This window comes from Vulpes lagopus, chromosome 15 (assembly GCF_018345385.1).
Source record: "Vulpes lagopus strain Blue_001 chromosome 15, ASM1834538v1, whole genome shotgun sequence".
Classification (NCBI taxonomy): Eukaryota; Metazoa; Chordata; class Mammalia; order Carnivora; family Canidae; genus Vulpes; species Vulpes lagopus.
Window position 1 is genome coordinate 11039518 of NC_054838.1, and position 21823 is coordinate 11061340.

Consider the following 21823-nt stretch of genomic DNA (forward strand, 5'->3'; position numbering starts at 1 on the left):
GAGAAGCTTTGTTGAGAAAATAGAGGCCTGGTTGTGACTGATTTGGGTGGAAGTCCTTCATTTTCCCACCCATTTACCAGTCATTTTAGTAACCAGCCATTTCTTAATCATTTTAATAAAGAGACATTTTTTAGTAGCAGAGTGAAATAGTCATACATAGTTCATCTATATCCAACCATCCTGTTCCTGATTTTAGATCCACCTGTGCCACACCTCCTGGTTATAAAACGCTGGCACCAAACACAGATAGACTTCACTCTGAAACAGGAAGATGACTGTATATCATTAGGTGACAATTTGCCACCATGTGTTGGAGTGACATGCTTCCTCTTCACTCAGCAACCAGCTTGCTCTCTGGCATGTTTTCTGTCTATATAACAGTGAATGGCTTGAAAGTTTCAAGAAAGCAGTGCTTCTTGGTTCCTCAAGGCCTGTCAGTTAACAGAGCCATGTGGCCAAAAACAAACAAACAAACAAAAGCTATGTAACCTTGAGCTGACTTCCCTGCACCTCAGTTTCCTCATCTGTGAAATGGAGATAGTGACACTGTCCATATTGTAAGGGTTAAACAAAGTAACACAATCCCGTAGTCTAGCACAATGTCTGCTGCATGGCAAATACTCAATAAACATCATTTCTCTCCACACCCTTATATTAGTACCTCTCTTATTCATTCATTAGTTAAAAAAAATTTTTTTAAACATATACTACATGCACAAGCTGAGCAGGTTATTGACCTCTTATGGTAATAGCCTAGGGAGGAACTCAACTAAATGAAAAATACTTCAAAGTGATAAGAACAGATAACATGTGGCAAATATCTTGGCATATATGTATATAAATATATCCACTTTCTGGTTGACCAAGCTGGTTGTGTGTCAGCTTTTTGAAATCTTTTTGTTCTAATATCTATGCCGGATGACTGTTCCTGAATTCAAAAAGCATAAGGCCCAGTACAGCGCTCTTTAGAAAGAAGTGATGGCCAGGCAACAAATACGGTACTTTAAATTGAACTTTACACTAATCAAGAAAAAAAATGCCACCATATTGAAAGAAAGTCCTTCACAAATAAGCAATGAGATTGTAAACTGCATAGATTCCCAGAGCTGAAAAGACCCTCAGAGGCCTTGAGGGCCAAATCTTAACTCTACCATTGGTTCCATGAGCATGGGCAAATTAATCTTCATATGCCCAGATGCCATTAATTGGGATTAGGAATAATACTTACCCAAAGGGCAGTTGTGAAGAATAAATATGAGAAAATCCTTATGAAAAGTGCTTTATACACTCTCAAGTATTAGGTAAAGCTTTTGATTTTACAGTTGAAGAGACTGAGGCCCAGAAAGATGGATTAACTTGACCAAAGCCACACAGTTTGTAAATGGCCTGGATTGCGGTATGCAGAATTGTGAGGCAATGCTGGGAAGAGCTAAATTTGATTGCTTCTTTTAAATAAATTTATAAAAAATGAATTGAACCAAGTCAAAACATGGCCAAGAGGACAGTATAGCTCATGTCTCTGCCAATCTTTGGTGCAGGTGGATGGAGATGAGTTTTTGTAGAAATATTTATTTTTTGCAATCGAATGTACCAACCTAATGAAGAGTACCCTTAAAAAAATATAAAGCACATTCAAGTATAAGACCCTGTACCACTGCTGATAGTAGTGATAAGGCCAGAATATAAACTTATATTAACATGAAAAAAAGGATTTATTATTTAATTAATTCACTCCTACAATAATTCCCAAATGTTTATTAAGTATCTATTGCATGTGGTAAGCATGCTTTTCTACTCAAGAGACACTAATATCAGACCTTGATCTCTGCCCTCAGAGGGTCTACAATCTAGTAGACAGTGTGACAATTATTAAAATAGATGTGTATCGAGAATGAAAACACTACGGGAGGAAGAAGTGTTAAGCTCTGCCTGGGGCAATATTGGCAATCTTCATGGATGAGATGATGTTAGAATGGAATCTTGAAAGGAGAGTGGAAGTTCAGTAGGTTTATGGGGCAAGGATACAGAGTGGCAGAGATAACAGAGAAGAGAAAAAGCACTCCAGACAGAGCACAGCCTGTCTGTAGGTGTGGAAGCAGTCGTCAGCATGGCACATTCAGAAAACGACAAACGGTCTGGCACAGGCCAAGGATACCAGAGCAATAGTTGGTGAGTTTGGAAAGGTAAGCAAGGGGTCAGATCACCAAGTGCCTTTTACACCACACTTGGGAATTTGCAATGCATGTGGCAGACATGATTTTATTCACACTGTAAATGGTAAAGCGGTATAAGGTATAGCGAGCAACTTTATGATGTGATATTCCTCTATTAATTTGATCTCTAGTTTACATTTCCCATTACACTAGATTTAATAGTTAGGGAACTATGTTTGGTAAGATTCATAGTCCCTTTAGTACAATGGTACCCTGTGGCAAGTGAAACTGTACAAATAGTGTAATGATACATGCAGAATAAACAAAACTGTTTAAGATTGAAGCAAAGCCAAGGTCCAACCATTTCCCTGGGATTTGGGGAAATCTTGTAATCTGAAGTTTGTACTAAACCCAATCATATTTAGCAATTGCTTCTCAGTGAATGCGCCCTGATGCTATATTTCAACCAAATGATGAAGCAAAGAGTAAAAATCTATAAAGAAAAGCTATGGTGCTTCTAATTGTGCAATTATGCCCCTTTCTGGAATAATAAAATGTTCCTTGGCGGAGGTCAGGATCTCTGCCACTGACTTATTTAACAGATCCTCTTAACATCTGTCCTGCAGACTGTGCACTTTATTAGCAGACAAGAGACCCAACAGACTTTGCCTGCTGTGTCCCTTTTTCACATTCACACAGCTGTGGATTAACTCAGACTTTCCAGAAGAGGACCAACCAGAAGGGATAGTAACGTTATTGGCTGATTCTAAAAAGATGGGAAAAAAGAGCAGAAACAAATGTTGCCCTAGTACAATTCAGTGTTTTTAGGGTGACAATTACCAGTCTGTTTTAAAAAGGAATAAAAGCAGCGATTTCACTAAAAAAGGAAAGTCTATTCATATCTGTGTGGGAACCTAATCAGGCTCTTGTTTCCAATGACGATGCCTCCACAGTTGCACCAGGTCTGCGACAAGAATGCTCCTTTTGTATGCCAATAATGTGGAAACGATAAAATTCCCTCTAAGAGACATATGTGTTTACATCATGAGATGTGTTATTTGACAAAATGCTTTGTTCTCCTCATATTTTCCACGCAGAGTTTCATGCTGGGTTGTTTGGCTGGAAATCTTTGATTAACTAGAATTAGTTGCTGAAATAAAATAGACACTTTTGTTTTATGAGTCCTCTTGCTGAGCTGTAAATTATAGTAAAACATATAAGGAGTGACAGAAAGAAGTGCTGATTTGAACCTCTGACCCAGGACAGGCACAAAAACATAAGATTATTCCTTCAAAGAGCTGCACAGAGACATAAATATTTCACGGTCCACTCGGAATCGTGCCCTCTTAACAAACTAAAGCTGCGATTTCACATCATGTAATGAGAGTTTTCCAAAGGTGTTACGGGAAGCTTCCACGAGGTATTGAGGTTCTAAAATATCCCTCCCAAATTAGGACCTGGAATGCTTCGAGATTTTTCTCTGTCCAACAATGGCCAAAAAAAGAAACAAGAACAGAACAAAGTTTCTGTTCCCTAAATGAATAGCCGAGGGTGGTTTCCCTGTACGAGAGAAGTGCCACATTTTATAAATCTTGAGGCTTCTCAAAGCCATCTTGGCCCTTAGTGAGACCATCTTAGTCTGTGAAGCAGTCTTTGGGTTCTAGTCTGAAGGAATGAGCTGGAAGGGAGACGTTAATAAAAGAACAGAAGCTCTGTTAGTCTAAACACTGCATGTGTTCTAGGGCTTGCTGTTCATTCTGCTCAGGATTTCTTTACTTTTTTTTTCTTTTTGGCAAAATAATTTTCTAGGATTCTTTATACGTTTTAGTTAGTGTTGGATCTCATTCCAGAGCTTTCAGGTAAGCAGTCAAAACTAACTGTGATGGGTATGTTAACGCACATTATTGTGGTGATCATTTCACATTATATACATATATCACATCGTCACATTGTACACGTAAGCCTGACACAATATTATTTGCTAAGATCTCAATAAAGCCAAGGAAAAAAAATCCCTAATTGTTCCCAGTGATGGTGTTTCATGAAGTAGTAATTTGCAAATGCTTCCCTGCTGTTGTTTATCATGTTGAATCTCTCTCCCTTTCTCCTTCCTATCCTTGCTCAGGAGCTCCTGAGAGGCAGCAGATCCTTTCCGTCTTTGGATCCCTAATACATTTTTGCTAAATTGAATAAAAATGCCAGATGTTTTTCTGAGTAAGATCTTTGGAGTGATATCTCTTAAAGAGGAATATACTGAGAGGAATAAGAGCCTACAAGAATTGAGTCTTTATAGTGTGCCCTTCTTCTAAGTATGTCATGTGCATTAGCTCATTTACTCTGTACAACAGTCTTCGGAGTAGGTACTGTTATGTTTCCCATTTTAAAGATGTGGAAATTTAAGACCCAGAGAGATGAAATAACCTTGCCTTAGATTACATAGTTCTGACGAAGGAGTGTGGCCTCTTAATCACTGTACTGTCCTGCCTCTCACAGCAATGTATAACCCTTATTTTTCTACGTGTATTCTTTAGTCCTTTATATTAAGCATTACCTGCTTCATGTGCTATAAGGATTTTTAAAGGTGAATTATTGATACAGTAATCAGTATCAAATCTAGTGACAATAAAGTGTGTTGTGTGCTTATTACACACTTTTTGAATGATTTTTACCGTGGCTGTTATGGATAAGGTATCATTCCTTTCTGCTAATTAGGGAGTAAGCCATGGGTATTACTGTAGGATACAGATGGCATATTTACATACTGCAAAATATGCTGAACTTCTCCAATTGGCAATATTAATAATTTGCGGTTCAAAAAATGACAGTTAGTGTAGGTGGCTCTGAAACAGGGTAAAACATTTATTTGGATTTTAAAAATATAGAAGAAAATAAAAAAGGAAAGTAAGAAGAGGACATTTTGTATTATTTGTCAAGTTTACTTGATCACTTAAAAGTGAATTCAAAATACATCCTTATCTCCCTCAATATTTATTACAAGTGTACATTTCATGTTAATATCATTAGCATGAAATTTCTGTTTAATAAATCTTTACATTTCATCATAGGTATGAATTTTGTTCATTAGCATGACTGTTGTGTTCAGTCTTCCATAGTCTCCTGAGAAATTAAAAACCAAGTTCAGTTTAAAAACACTAAAAACATTTACATATAATAAACATGTTTATTTTTAACCAGCAACATTTGTTCTGTCCTTTCATTAAAGTGAAGAAAAATAGCATTTAGAAAATATTATACTTTTGTTTCATGCAATTTTGTTTTTCCAAGTATATATATTTAATAATTTAAATAAAAACTTTTTTTTTCATTGTGTACTCAATCATATTTGTCTTCATTCTGTTGTTTTGGAGGCTTCATTATGGATGGAAATCGAAGGGCATAGAAGCTGAGCAGTTGTAGAATATTTTTCAAGCAACAGCATCTGGTTTCTTGGCAATCATCGTGGGCCAAGGCAAGGCAGTCCTGGCATACCTCCAGATTTTTCTGTGGGTATTGCTGAGGGATTTCCAGATCTGCCATATTGTTGTAATGGTGTTTCCCAGAAACTCAGAATGGAATCCGATGTCTGATGGTGTTTGATACCTACATGATCTGGCTCCCTTGCTCTCTTTTTGATATCTGACCCATCACCCTTTGCCCAGCTCCCTCTGCTCCAGCCACACGGGGCTCCCTGTGGTTCCTCACATATTCCAAGCACAAGCATCTCTTTGCTTAGGGACATTCACCTACCCTTTGCCTCTGCCTGGGGTGCTATCCCCTGGTAGTGGCCTGGCTCCCTAGGCCCTCCCTTTTTACAGTTAGATCTCTACTCAAATGCCATTTATTTTCGCTTTCCTGACCTCGTCCATATTTAAACACCCCCGTCCCCCATCCCCATAGACCTTGTCACTTTATATTCAACGGTGCATATTAGCATCAGATTTACATATCTTCTCTTGCCCTCTCCCTGCCCCAAAGTCATTGCTCACTTCTGTTTTCCCAAGTAATGCCTGGTCATTAGTAACTACTCAGTAAATGATTTTTGAATGAATCTGAACCAAAATTCACCTTTTGGTTACAAAGAAATGATGCTTTTCGATATTAGGAGCCTAGCATATACTCATTTATGAAAAAAGTACTTTATTGAACTCAACACATGTACTCAAATATATATATCCACTGAAACTTCCCTGTGACTTAAAGGCTATGGGAAGTAACGTTTAGATTTCAAATCCACCTTCGGGACCCTTTGACGAGTTTTTATTTCCTATTGGTGGAGTCAAGATGCACTAGTTTACGGTTTCCCCCAATGAACTAAGGCCTTTGTGACTAGAGAGTTAAAGGAGCGTTACGAATGCAAGCTGTACCACTTGGAGTGCATTCAGAGAGCTGGGGCTCTTCAGCGGTGCCTGCCCAGCTCTTGGAAACAGAAGGAAAACAGATTCATTCCCATAATGTCGATTTCCAACTGCCCTCATTATCACCTCTTTGAATATCTTGCTTTAAGAACCAAAGTACTAATTGTTTCAATGACTGAACTTCATTTCTGTAAATAAGGCATTATGTATTTCCATACTTTATTTGGCACCCTGAAAGAAAGATACCGGGAAGAAGCACGGAGAGACAGAGTTTTCTTATTAAAATTACTGGGGGTCACTTTGTGTGTACTTAGTTATTTGCACTGTGCAACTATGTTCCATGAGGAAAAGCTCTTCTGAATGCATTCCAATATAATTGCTGTAATCCAAGAAGGAATTCTGGTGTTTTGTGTTTTGTTTTGTTTTGTCTTGTTTTGTTTTGTTTTGTTGGTGCAGCAGATGACTGACTGGGCGCTCAACCTGATGGATTCAGAATTTTTTTTTTTTTAAAGTTCTCTTCATGTGAGGGTAGGACCATTGACCTGAGCCTCTCGCTGATTTCTTTCTTCTTTTTCTTTCTTTCTTTCTTTCTTTCTTTCTTTCTTTCTTTCTTTCTTTCTTTCTTCTTTCTTTCTTTCTTCTTTCTCTCTCTCTTTTCTCTTCTCTTCTCTTCTCTTCTCTTCTCTTCTCTTCTCGTCTCGTCTCTTCTCTTCTTTTCTTTTTCTTTTATAGCTTCTCTTCTCCTCAACACCCAGCATATTCTCCCCATGCCTCCCCACCCTGTTAGCACAATGGGTTATGTCAGAGGAGCTAGTCAGTGCTTGGGAAAATAGGCAAGAGGATCTCTAGCCAGGAAAACTCTTTTTTCGATTCATTTTTCTTTACTTGACATTCTTGAGCCGGCTGCAGGGGATAATGAAATGAATTAAACAGGTCCTGGCTTTCCAATGGCTTACGGTCAATGCTTGTCCTATTTTTCCTTTGGTTGTTGTGGAAAGGCAAATAGCTGAAGTCTCAAAGAGAGTAAAATAGGTCTGCTCTCACCTGAGACAAATTTTTGGCCCCTTATGTATTTGCATAAACTTTAATTTTAAAAATCTGAAAACACCTTCACATGATTATAATTACCTTAAGCTAATTACCATAGTTGCATTTTCAAATTTGTACATTTTAAAACAAATATTAAAATAGAATTCTACAACATAAATTATTCTCGGGTGCCCAATAATTACTTTTCAAGTACATATAGGATCCATTTCTCTTTTAGTTCTAGGGGAATTGTGGGAAAACAATGGTTTTATGTAGTCCAGATATAGAGCTCTGATAAAATATACATATTCTATTTGCACTGAGTTCCCTAAGAGAATAGAGGACCAGGAGACAAGTCTGTGTGAACACCAGAAGGGGCAAATAATGAGTCTGGGTTCTAGATTTCCTTCTATCTATTGCCTTCCAGTTGGTATTCTTATGCAAATCACCTTCCTTCCGCTAGGCTTGAGTTTCCCTCATCTGTAAAGCAAAGGGATTGGATTAGATGATGTTTACAGTTCTTTCTCCTGCTAACATTGTGTTATCTGGTGTTTCCTTGCAAGAAAATCAGTGCATGGCTTAATGAACCCACATGCTTATAGGTTCAAGAAAACCAAAACAGAGAAAGATGAATTCCATCTCTGGGGTTCCTTTTTGACAGGAGTGAGGAAAGGTATCCTAAGAAAAGGGTGTGGGCAAAAATGATAATGATTCCAATGATAGAGACAAGAAGGGAAATCAAGGAGTTTTAGTGGTTGGTGTTAACAGAGCATCTATTAAATGTCAGGCATGATGTTAGGTGCTAGAGACATAAATAAGACTCAGTCATTCCCTTAAGGAGCTTGGAATCTACTGGGAGATAAAGACATGAAAAAAAAAAAAAAACATTCCACAGACTACACAGGAATAGAAGAGATCTGGTGGGAGCACAAAGGAGGCAGGGGTCAGATAAGGCTTTAAGGAAAAAGTGATTTTTTGACTTGAGATTCAAAAGATGAGTAGAATTTTTACAAACATGAGTTAATAGGGAAAGGAAGTATGGCAAGAGAAGCAAGGAGGCTGAGTTAGAAATTAGCCCAATACGTGAGAAGGGAGAGTGGTAGCTCTTCCCCCTATTCCTTCTCATCTCCTATCCCTACAGCCAATTTTCTTTGGTGTCAAATATTAGGGGTATAGCTAAACAAGTACCTTCTATGCTGAAAAACAAGGACTTCAGTTCTTTCCTTCCATAAAACCACAGCTATATTTCCTGGATCGTTTTGTTGACATTGGAGGTTTATGAGAAGTAAAAGTATTTGTGATCTCTTTCAAATTATTTTTAAGCTTTCTCCGAGCACACCCCCTCCACCAACCCCCGACCGTCTGTAATGAGTTGTTACTGACATATTTTCTTCCCTGTGCTGAACAAGCACTAAATCATGCTGCTTAATTACCCCTGTCTCCGTTCCACCTTTTCACAGACTCACAGCTGAACTTGTCCAGCTTTATAGCATGCCTTGCTTGGTAGGCAGAGGAATGGTCATCAGCATTGTTTTGAGAAGGTAACAAAACCCAGGATGTCCCTGGAGAACTGAGCCAGGCTTGGGGCCTAGTGTTAGGCAGGATCAATCAAGTAAATAATGACCTTCATTTCCTTAAAGACACCCCTCACCCACCCTGCTTGTTTCCTCCAACATCTCCAGTTGCCCCCACTGCCCTCGGTAGTGTGTGGTACACAAGAACAGAACCTGAGTTAACCAGGGCTGGAGATCTGGGGTTCCCAGATACTATGTGGAGATACAGTAAGTGAGGTAACTATAAGGGTCGGGGTTGAAAGCTCTCAGTAGTACCTATCGAATCTGTTTTTATAGAATAGCATTTTCCTTCCCTTCCTTTCTTCGTTATCCACCAATAGGCTAGTTGTGTTTGAGGGAAAATGTATTTTCTTTCTCTCTGGGCCAGATTCCGACAGGCCACTTTAAAATGCCCTTTCTAATTGAAATGACAAAACACAGGAGAATTTACTCCAAAGAGAATCTAGTGTGTGAAGGTGTGCCTGCTTTTTCACTGTTGGTTTCCATATACAGGAGCATACTGGTGCCAATTTCCATTTTGATCAAGTTCTCCCATTTCTACCTATACTCTGCATAGTTATTTTTACTTTATCCACCTATTAAATATGTGTCACTAGGGTATTTCGAATATCTTCTATTATGGCTCAAAGATTGGCTGCAGAAAGGGGTTGTTTAGATCACAATCGTGCCCCTTGCACCTTAAAGGTGGCTGGTGGCACCATTAACTCTTTCCATATTTGAGGACTGTGAGGTGCCATTTAAGAAAAAGTCACTGTAAGACATCTGGAAATACAGTTTGCTATTTGAGAGCTCGGAACAGCAGCAACATCAGAATCTCTCTTCTCCTTGGACAATGATTCTTGTCTGGTGGCTAGAGACAGGAAATGGGTTTCATTATAATTCACTGTATAGCTTACTTAAAGCACATGGGCTTTAAAGTCAGACTGACTCTGTAATAGATAATAATTCCCATTTTATATAATTATTTTGAAAACTAAATAAAATAATAAGTGTAAAATACCTGACATAGAACCTGACTGAGTTAGCGCACAATATATATTTGTTGAATGAACACGTGAATGAATGGGGGTGATGATTGAATGGCTGGATGAGTGGTTATGTGGTTATGTGAAAATCATGTGATTATGAGAATATAGGCCTCGCACTGTTTTTTCTATGGGGCTCTCTATTGGAGATCTTACATGATTTTATCACACAAAGTAGGTACATATATGTGTATATTTCATATTACGTTAAGTAGTAGACTGTGACACCACTCATTATAATTTGACATGAATTTGGCTGTACTGGGGGTAAAGCAGGCCTCTATTCCCAAGTGTGATAGTGTTATAAAATGATTCTGACACGATAAAATTTTTAGAGCCTGACTATAGACCAGTGTATATACTCTAAGGCACTCAAGAATTTCACCATAAGGCTGAGTTTTGTAGGACCTGTTTGTTTTGTGTTGAATGTAAGTAGGCCTAGTTATTAAAGTATCGCCAGGATCCAAACGCAAGATATGTTTTTCTTTAGGGCAAGTCTCAGGACACAGATCTCTAGAAACAGTACTAGAGGTAGATGTTTATGGATTTATGAGCTCTTCATAGGACTTAATCTAATTTATTTAAAAGATTGGTCAGTGAGTTAGAGGTAAAGCATAGGAAAGATTCTTTGTGTCTTGGTTTTAGTTCATTGCTTTTTCTAGATACTTCTTTTTTGGTGAATAAAGTCTAAAATGATTAATGTGACCTATAAGACTCTACCCCTCTCCAGACCCTTCTCATGCCACTCCACCCTCACTCAACAGTCCTGCCATGTTGGCCGTTTGTTAGTCTCTTGAAATATTCTCTTCTTTTCTACCTCAGAGCCATAATAATGTTTCTTTTTTCTGGAATGTTCTTTATAACCTTTCCAGCTGGATAATTCTTTCTTAAAGTATCACTTCCTTAGAGAAGCTATTTTGATTCTCCAGACTATGTTAAATACCTTTGTTCAATGGTCTTTTGACATTCTGTATTTTTCTTTCTCAGCACTTAACCTAACCATAATTCATAGTTACTGTCTAAGCATTTATTTAATGTCAGTTTTTCTTTCTAGCTCCATTAAGATGAAGACTATTTCTGAGTCTCTTGTTGTTGCCCCTCCAAGTGTTTAGCATAATGTTTAGTTTATGGTAAGCACTTGATAAAGATTTGTCATTGGACAAATTCATCAATACTGGAAACGTACCTGCAAGGTGCAAAGGTTGGTTCGTTATATAGTCATTTCTACTTTAAATGGTAATGTTGAAATGAGAGCTAGAGTGTTCTTCTAATACCAATGCTAACTAGTTATACTGTTGTCAGCATGTTACTTCTCTTCTATGACCCTCTGCTCATCAGTAGAATGAGGAGGTAAGACTAGACTAAATGATTTGGTGAGGCCCTTTCAGTTCTAGGAGCTAAGTTCATTTTTCAACTTACCAAAATCTTAATACTGGCTACTTTATTAAAACTGAACTAAAGGTGGAATATTTTTAGCCATAAAACAGTAAAAGCATTTCTTAAAGTGCTCCTATAAAATATGAGTGATTTTATAATTTTGAAAAATATTTAGCTAGGCTCATTTTTTACATGTATGCCCTGCATGTCTTTTATATATCTTGGATAAAGAAACAATATCCCAAACAATCATTGAACATTTTTCAAAATTGAAATGGAAAAAATCTATATTTACAGAAACAAGTCTTCACCAAAGTTTAAATGTTTATGAGACTTTGGCTAAGCCTGTTATAAGCTTTACTACATTGTTGGTTTTGTAAACCTCAACTGTGTTTGGAAATGAATATTCATCATTATCATCATTGTGACTGTGAACTATGATCTCAGAATCTTATGTGGAATGACACTTTTGTAAACTCTTATGTACTAGTTAATCAGAGTTTAACGTTTCTCTTTCCCAAACCATTAGCCTGCAAAGGAGTTTTTGAACTAAAGCTATTTATTTGAATAACTCATATTTTATGTTCTTCCAAAAAAGGATGCAGTAGCGTTTAGAGAATCTTTAAATTCATAAATAACTAGACTAAGAAGAAAAATTGGAATTACCCCTCAGTTGCTGCTCAAGAAGTAGAATTTGTGTCAGAAAAGTTGAAGAGAGTTGACTGAAGCTAGCAGTTATTGAAAAGCTTTCTTGTTAACATTCTAACAAATGACTTCAAAAGAACCATTTCTTGTGAAACAATGTAATTTCATTTGGGCTGGGTTTATTTTCCTTTTATTTTTTTTTTAACTCAACAGCATAAAATTATTTGTTGCATAAAATAAATATAATCATATATCACTTCTGCTGCTTCATTTATAGAGAATGTCTCTCGTTCCTAACATGCAGTGGTTTTATATAGTACGTTAATTCAGAAAATATTGATTGGCTAGCTCTTATTTGTGAGGCACTATTCTTGCTACTAGGCACTCAGAAATTATCAGGTTGATTGTGACTTCAGTAAGCTTACAGTCTATTGAGCATGACAAGACATAATTGCACAACTAAACACAGATTTTTAAAAAAGTGATAAGCACCCCAAGAAGGGGCACATCGGGTGTTTAGGATCTGTATCTTCTATCTTCTCCAGGCTGTGTTCTTGTTCCAAGACTTTGAATCCTCTACAGCTTCTAACACAGAGCCTTGCACATAGAACATATTCAATTAATGTTAGCTTAGAAGATGAGCTGTCTGTGAAATCATTTAGTAAACCTGCACCTATTCAACAAATGGCATTCTTTTTATCTAGGCCAGATCTGAAAGTCTTCAGTCTGAAAACCATGGTACTTAGATCTCAAGTTATATGTTTTGTAAGACAAAATGTGACAATATTTACCTTTTGTGAGCACCTTCTATCTTTATTTTGGGCTCTATTTTCTGATTTTTATTTCAAAGCTTATTCTACTAAATCTTATCTGACATCCTACTGTCCAGTTTACCCAGCTCTGTAAGTTATATGGTATGTGGCGATGCTGCTTCTTGCTACTATCCTTGATCACAGCTTACAAGGAGCTCTGAGGAGTCTCAGCATTTCTGGGGTCTTTCCTCTCTTAGGCACAAACCACTAGAAAGGGATATAAAGTAAACGGTTATCAAAGCTTTAGAGGAAGCAATTAACATTTTTTCTGAAAAGCGGCTGTATTGTTCAATCTGAAGGCTTTCTGGATTTAGCTGTTTAAAAAATAGATTTGTTCCCGAAGATTTGTTTTTCTGCATTTTTTTTCACTAGTTGCAGTCCCCTGGAGGACTCAAAATTGAGTAAAATTGAATTTCTTCTGATCTTGTGAATTATTGAGGGAAAATGAAGGCATAAATGATGTCTAAGGACTCTTGCCTCTCTAAGATTTCATGACTCTTTAATACTCAGTAGGAGGGCATATTGGTCATGACGCCAGATACTGTGTGGCCCACATTTTTTCAGCTCTCAACTATCTTCACTCCATTCAGTATAAAACTTTTCTTCAGTGGCTTTATCCAAGCAGAAAATTTTCAGAAGCTTCATTTGCCCCCCCTTCTTTGAAGACACCTGGCTGAATTTCAAAGGAAAAGGATACCACAGAGTAAAAAGGAAACAGAAGAGGCAGCCTTTTCTCTCTCTAAATTCTAGCAGTTTGACTGACTCTTACTTGTGAATTTTTCTTGCCACTGAGTCATTGCACACACAGAATTATGAAACTTTAATTTCTTTAGAGGCTTGTTATATTAGAAAAATTGTTCCAAAGAAAGCAACAATCATGACATAAGCACATCTGGCTCTTGCAAATTATTCTTTATTAAGCTTTCATTTAATTACATGTGCTGAAAGGTCTGTTTTTGATTACTGTAATTTTTTTTATTTGTCCATCTGAATGATAGTAATGCTGGAAATTACATACAAACCACCTGTTTTTTTTTCCCCCTTACTAATATGGCAAAGTTTGAGCTATTTTCTCTGTGGTTGATGAACTAGGAAGCTTTCTATTTATTATGATAGAAATATGACTATCAAGGTAATGGCTTAATCTCGATTATAAGAAGAAAAGAAAATATTTGAATGGAGTTTCCAAGCATTAAATAGTATAAAGATTGAGGTATCTGAATTCTGGTTAACCATAGCAGATTAACACATTCACTTATTACCAATTTCACCCAAAAGCTAATAAGTCAATAGTTAAGGATTTGACACCTATGCTAGGAAAAAGAAGCTTTATTTTATTTTATTTTATTTTATTTTATTTTATTTTAATTTCATTTCATTCCATTCCATTCCATTTCATTTTTTTGTCAAGAATATGGCTGTATTCTCTTGAGGATTATTTATATGTGGCCTAGAAATAAGACCCTGAGAAAACAGTAACTGCTGTTGGGCCTCAGGGATCTTGAGGGCAGCGTTCTTATCATCCAAAAGGATCAGCATCCCCCTGAGAAGTTTGGTTGATATTGAATAAGAACAATATTCTTATAGGAATCCCTAAGAAAGTTCAGAGTAATTTCTTAGTTCATGAATATTAAAATCACATGAATGGACATACTGACATTTGAAGAACTTTTTATATCAATTTTAGGCACTAGAAAGAATCATAGAAAATGATTTAGTCAAATTTCTTTTTGTACCAAAGAAACTGAGTTCTAGAGCAACCAAGTCCTTTGTTCAGGTTCATAAAGTTACTGCTCGAAGGACCAAGAACAGGACAATGGCTCTCATACTAGTGCTCTTTCTTTATATTATTTGGTCTCTCTTATTTCCTCTTTAAAAAATAGTGAAAGAGAAATTGCAAGGCTGTCAGAGAAATAGTTATCTAACAATATGGTAAGTTTTTTGTCTTGTCTTGTTTTGTTTTGGTTTTTTTGTGAAACTCAATTTCAGCTGCATTTAAAGAGATAATGTTTGTCTTCCCTGTTTTGCAGCAGCTCTATGCCGCTCAGCTGGCCAGCATGCAGGTGTCACCTGGAGCAAAGATGCCATCAGCTCCACAGCCACCAAACACAGCAGGGGCAGTCTCACCTACCGGGATAAAAAATGAAAAGAGAGGGACCAGCCCTGTAACTCAAGTTAAGGTACTTGCTTTGCAGGATTGTGAAAACAGTTTGGAAAACAGCTTCACAAGAAAAGTAGTGAACCAGGCTGGGTTGGGAATAAACAGCAGGAAGCATAGCAGCATAAAGGAACCCCAAATGCTCCTCTTTATGGTAAATTTCATGATTGAGCACTGAGAAACAGGTGTTTCCCTTTTGATAACAATAGTGCCATATTGTGAGATCTTTACCTAAATCTGCAAACTCACTTCTCAAGAGTTTTTCCCCTTTGGATTCTGGCTTTTATTTTTTAATGCTCATTGGCATGAATGGCCATGGTTTTATTACCAGTCTTTGTCATAGACTTGTGACACTTTCTCTCAAAGTTTCTTAAACAGGTGGGAGCCAACTTACAGTATCAGAAAAGGAAGTTCTGAAAACTTTAGATTTAAAAAAAAAGGGGGACAGAAAAGAATCTAATGCTGGACTTCATATGGTTTGTTGGAATAATTACGTGGGCTCAAAGGAGCAGTGAGTGGTGTCATTATCTATTCATGCTTTGATGCCATGTAGTTGTGAGAGGATAAACAGGCTCTCCCAAGTTACTGCTGGGACATTGCTAGATGTCTTTCCTCAACTAATTTTCAGAGTCTTAAAATGTGGCACCCAGGAAGTATTTGGCAACAGAGGGAAATAGATGATATGTTCCAACTTTGTGCTGCAGCTGGTACCTATAGGTGGTACTGGTTGGTTTTTATAATATAGTTCAGAGAAACAATTGTTTTCTGTCATTGACTTATCTACTTAGAAGGGTATGCTAAGCAGAGATGTAATATGCCCAAAAGAGACTACATTTGGAGAAATTTTGCAATTATTAAATTTTCACAAGGGAAACTTCTAAGGCTAACAAACAGCATCAAATGCTACAAAGCCACTGAAATTATTTTATTTTCTATAATGTGCAGATAGGAATTAATTTCATGCCACCCATGCTTTAAATTCTCCAAAGAAATAAATGAACATTTATGCTTTGTTGGTAGAAATATTGAGATATTACAATAGGCAGCTTACTTTTAATAAGGTAGCATTACTTATGGAAGCAGCCTATCTATTTTGTGTTCCAAGAGTTTCTGTTTGTGAATAAGAGTCAGAATACTACAACTCAAACCAAGGCACTTCATTTAATTATAGTTGTTAGCATATGAACATATCAAGCATTATTGACTTGAGGTATTGAGTATTAGATATTTTAACATGAAAAAGTAATTTTATAAGTGACTTGGCCAAATGGAACCTTACCAAACCAAGCCTTTACTGGATGAGTAAAATGTTCCCTGGTTAAATTCAAGTTTACATCTGCTTTTACCATTCCAGCTTTGTGGGCCAACTGAGTTTTATTACTCACTTGACCACATGCAAATTCTTAGGGAGTTCTCTATATAATTTGACTTGACTATATTTTATGTTAATAACAAAGGAAACATTCCTTATAATTATTAGATTGTTTATTGTATGTGTGGGTAAAAATATATAGATCAAGACATAAAGCAGATGTTTTAAATTAAAAAAAAATAGCTTCTACCTATTATTGAAGAAGTTCGGAAGATAATCTCATGATTTGGTAATTGAAAGGATTATGGTCACTAAGATATGATTCTGTCTGTAATCACTGCTTTCCCTCTGTACATAACATGACCACGTGACATAGGGCATAGTTTGCTGAAGGTAACAAAATTAAACATAGATAATCTATATACCTTCTTTTCCCTCAGAATTTTTATCTACTATAATTACCAACATCAGAAGTCAGAATTTTTTTGTTCAAATTTCAGTTCTACCACTTTTACCATCTGTGTCACTTTGGGCAAATTATTTAACTTATTTCAGCCTTAGTTTTCTCCTCTGAAAAATGGGAGTTAATATTGTGGGTCTTAAATTCTCTAGCATATAATGAGTATTCTGTAAATATAAGTATAGTGATGATTGTGATGATGAAGAGCTGATGATAATAAAGAAGATGATGGTGATAGTGATAGTGGTTGTAATTGAAATATCTAGTTATATACTGAGAAAGATCCTAACTAAATACCTACGAGATTTCCACTTTTAGCCATAATGGAGGAACAGGGATCAGATTTAGTCTCCCAGCTTAAGCAACTGAAACACAGGACAAAATATATAAAACAATGATTTTCAGACATTTACAGTAGGAATATAGGACAGTGATTCCTGAGAGAAGAGAAACAAGTGAGGCAAGTACTATGATGATTCCAGCTTACTGTCTAAAGGTAGTTTCTAGGTCATAGTGCAAGGAAGGGTACACATGGAACATGGCAGACTCTCTGAGTAGAGGGATATCATTCAGGATTTTGGGATGCCAAGGTAGATAGAGTTTGTGAGGTAGAGTACCAGAGAAGAGAGAGTTGTACACTGAGAGAGAGAGAGTACTGAAAATCTGTAGAAGATCCCCCTGTATTTAGCTGAGTACTGATCAGCCTATGTATACGAGGAAATTCTCTGAGACCAGGGAAAAATACCAGGTACAGCAGGCAAAGCAATTGCAAGGTTCACAAAGGACTGAGGTTGGATTATATTCCCATTAGCCACAGTGGAAAGATCTTGGAACATAGAGGGTGTCAAGTAGTGTTGCCGAAAGGGTGTTACCTCAGTAATGGGGCCAAATTATCCCTAAATTAATGACTGCTCTGAACCTACCTAATATGCTTAAAAGCAAGCATGTTGCTTTTGTTCAAATTGTTCTGTGTCTTAAAACAAAGTCCAAAAATATCTGAAAGAATACACAAAGTCAATACCCAGCAATATAAAATTCATAGTGTGTAGCATCCATACAAGCAAGGAAATACAAGCAATAATGAGGAAAAAAAGTAAATCAATAGAAACAGACCCCAAAATGGCACAAATGATAGAATTAGCAGTTAAGACAGCAAAAACAGCTACCATAGGGTCACCTAACTATAGCCAAATGAAGAGGTAGGCAAATCTTCCTCCTTAAAAACATCCATGAAATTTCCATCCGGCCAGATCATGCTGTGAGAACCAATATCAAGCCTGCCATGATGAAAAGAAATTTACTTGATTGGGAGTTGGTAGATGCTTCCCCTGCTCAGTGCATTGTTGGCAGAAGTAGCAATTATTGAATTATAAAAATAAATAATCAGGGTATACTCAAAGCTGAAAAAAATAGATGTCATAAACTTTACATGTTTAAGAAGACAGAGGAAAAACGTGAGCATTATAAGACATGAAACACACCCATGGAATGTCTGGAGATAAGAAATATAGTTTTTAGAGTAAAAGTATACTAGATTAGTACTGATAGGATTAGACACCACAGAAAAAAAGATTAGTGAACTTGATGATGGAATGATGAAAATATCCAAACTGAAATACCTTAAAAAAAGACTGTCAGTGTTGTGGGACATCAACTGGCCTAATGTATGCACTTAAAGCCTCAGAAGGAAAGGAAAGGAACAGAAAAATATATTAGAAGAAGTAATGGCTGAAAATTTTCCAACTTTGAAGAACACTCTGAATTCAGATGTCTAAGAAGCTCAATGAACCCCAAATAAAAAAAATAAAAAAATAAAACATGGAGAAAACTAGATACCTGGCAAATAAATCACTATTGTCTAAAGAGGAGTAAAGCAACTAATCAGGCTAAATACCCTGTGGGTGCAGAGTAAGAGATGTAAAATTATAATCAAACACGTAAGATATTTTTGACATGCATAGTGGATATAGTCATGTCTCCTAAGAACCCATCCTTTGTCTAAATATGGAAAAATGTACATTCCAACATAGATGTGCCAGATTATTTCCTACCAAGATAAAAAAACAAAATCACTACGTTATCACATGACTTATTTTCTCTGACAGTTTAATAGAAAAGGGATCTGGGATTTGGAGTCCAATAAACTAGAATTCAAATGCTATCCTTCCATGTATGGCTTTGGACAATGACCTCTCACTCTGGCCCTTCCTCCTTTGTGAATTTAGAATAATACTGCCCAACCTCATAGACTTATTGCTAGTTAAATGAGCAAATATATGTGAAAATGTCTAGCACAGTGCTTGTTATACACCCTGGCTTCTCTGCATGTTGTTTCTATTTTCTCTTTCTAATCTTCCTCCCGAGAGCCTATTCTGACATCTCTTTTTGTCCTCCCTTAAACAATGACCGCGGTATTGAAGGAGACAGAGATCAGCTAGGGTCAGGCTCTCTTTCCAAAGGAGAGGATGTTCTGTTTCCAAGCTCTATTGTGTTTTAAAAGATGACATTAAAAAAATTCTCAATGCCTCCTCAGAAACAAAACAGAAATTAACATTTGCCGACAATTTTAGAACACAATAAGATAGGTCTCATAACTGAGCATTTAAATGACTATGTTTATATTATAACTAAATTTCTAAAATGACGAGCATGTTGTTATGTGTGTTTAATGGTAGGATAAATGAGAGCAAATAAAGGCAAGGAGTTTAGCTTTCAAGCTCCTGGTTACACTAGAATTACAAGTCAGATACTTGAATACTGTGCCCAGTATAGAAGGACAGGCTTCTTAAAATAGACATTCTGTAAATATACGTAGCAAAGAATATAAAGAGACATCACTTTAGACATGAAAAATAAATTACATATAGCATGGTATGTAAAACATAATTATAATGTGTGCTTGCTCTTTGCAAAAATTAATTTTAAACATGAATAGAGACCAGAATATAGACCGTGAGGAGTGTCCACACCCAGAAAGCCACATAGAAGCCATGCTGTGGCATGTGGCTCCCTGGGCAGAGGCCCAGGAGAGCAGAAGAAGCCTGTGTTTTCATTTTTAAAGTACTTGCAATTGTTTGATTTAAAATATATATTAAAAAATTAGCTGCAGAGCCTATTTATAGTTGCAGGAACTTTTCAGAGAGAATAACACAAAAGCACTACAGAGCTGCTGAAATTTTAAATAATTCTTTGTAAATGCCCTAGGTTAATTTAGATCCTTGAAAACACATTAGGAAATTAAGCTGTAATGTGAGCTAATTCAGATTTTAATTTGGCAAAAAGAATGATCCAACTACACAGTTAATGTAAATAGAAGCATAACACAGGGAAATTAATGAGGTTTCCTTCCGATGAATCTTCAAGGAGGTAGATAATTAGCTTCTTTTGTTATTATTGTAAGAGAATGTGGCATTGTCTCTTAGGTGTAAAATAACTGTGGCTTACTAAGTGATAATGTGCTTCATTTGTCTTTTTTTTTAATAATTATTTATGTTAAACTCTTGTAGGATGAAGCAGCCGCACAGCCGCTAAATCTCTCTTCCCGACCCAAGACAGCCGAGCCTGTCAAGTCCCCAACATCTCCCACCCAGAGCCTCTTCCCAGCCAGCAAAACCAGCCCCGTTAATCTGCCTAACAAAAGCAGCATCCCCAGCCCCATTGGAGGAAGCTTGGGAAGAGGATCCTCTTTAGGTAAATGGAAAGGTCAACAACAGGAAGAGATTTATGAATTAGGTAAAAGAAAGCTAACCTGTTCAGTGATGACTGAATCTCTGTTTCCAAAGTGTTCCTGAGTCCATGGGGGGAAAAAAAAGTAAAAGTAAAATCCTTTCTACTGAAACATAACCCCTTTTCGTGTCTTGGGTGATTAGAACTTTTGGAAAAGGTCATAATATAAATCCTGCTGGGATGAGTTCTTTAGAGGCTGAGGAGTTCGATCCAGCAAATCAGAGACTTGGGGATTTCTGTGTTTGGTTAATGCTTTGCCACTGAAGTAACTCTAGGCAGATGAGAGTGATCATGAACCCTCCAAGGGCCTAGAGGGACCTGGCCTCAAAGCTGCCTGCCAAAAGTCCAACATTTCTTTGAAGTTTTATATTTTCTTTTCAAAATGTATGTGAATTTTACATCTTATCCCGTATTAGTTTTGCATTAAAACAAATGTGAACGACACACTTCAATGACATAATATGAAATAAAATTGATATCTGATAAGATGTGTCATAATGATCCTTGGGCTTCTTACACTGTCTGATATATTGCCAAGTATCACTAGGGACGTTCATACCCCAGTGAGAAGTACAGAGGGAAAACATGGGTTTTGGCATCAGACAGACTTGGACTCAGAGCCTTTTCTTACTTGTGATGTGACCCTGGGAAAGTGATTTAATATTTTTGAACTCAGTGTCCTAATCTCTTAGAGGGGAATATTATTACCTAGCTCATAGGTTGTTATGAGAATTCAAAAAAAAAAAAAAAGAGAGAGAGAGAGAGAATTCAGAGAGAAAAAATGTATATAAAATGCCTAACACAGTGTCTGGCACTTAGAAGGCGTGTGATTTAAAAAAAAAAAAAAACTAGACTGAACCAACACCAACGCATTTACATATACAAGGGGAATGAAATAATAAATGGGAAAGCATTTGTCTGTAGCAGAGTGCCAAATTAGTATTAACATGTTGTTACTAAGCCTCTTAATGTTCATATAAGACACAGAGATAACAAGGGATTGGGGACTTAGAGCTTCATTTCTTCATCACAATACCGTCCTTGCCTTACTGAGTCCTGGAGCTTAAAATGTTTATTATAATAAACAAAATAATATGTAAGTTTAAAAGCCATTTGTGCCTATCTTATCTCATTTGTTTTTCACAATAATCCTATGAGGTAGTGCATTTTTACCCTCATTGTATGACAGAGTAAACT

General features: G+C 36.7%; 1 protein-coding gene across 24 annotated transcripts in view; it reads left to right on the plus strand.

Moving 5' to 3' along the window:
- SOX6 (SRY-box transcription factor 6) overlaps positions 1–21823 on the plus strand; it is a 585747-nt gene that overhangs the window by 482075 nt on the left and 81849 nt on the right. For 21 of the 24 annotated variants that reach the window (XM_041730048.1, XM_041730065.1, XM_041730058.1 and 18 more), the window contains 2 exons: positions 15001–15150; positions 20407–20590. In XM_041730048.1, the coding sequence (XP_041585982.1) occupies positions 15001–15150; positions 20407–20590 (334 nt within the window). The remainder of the gene's footprint in view (positions 1–15000; positions 15151–20406; positions 20591–21823) is intronic. The other 3 variants (XM_041730044.1, XM_041730051.1, XM_041730052.1) reach the window with 1 other exon arrangement.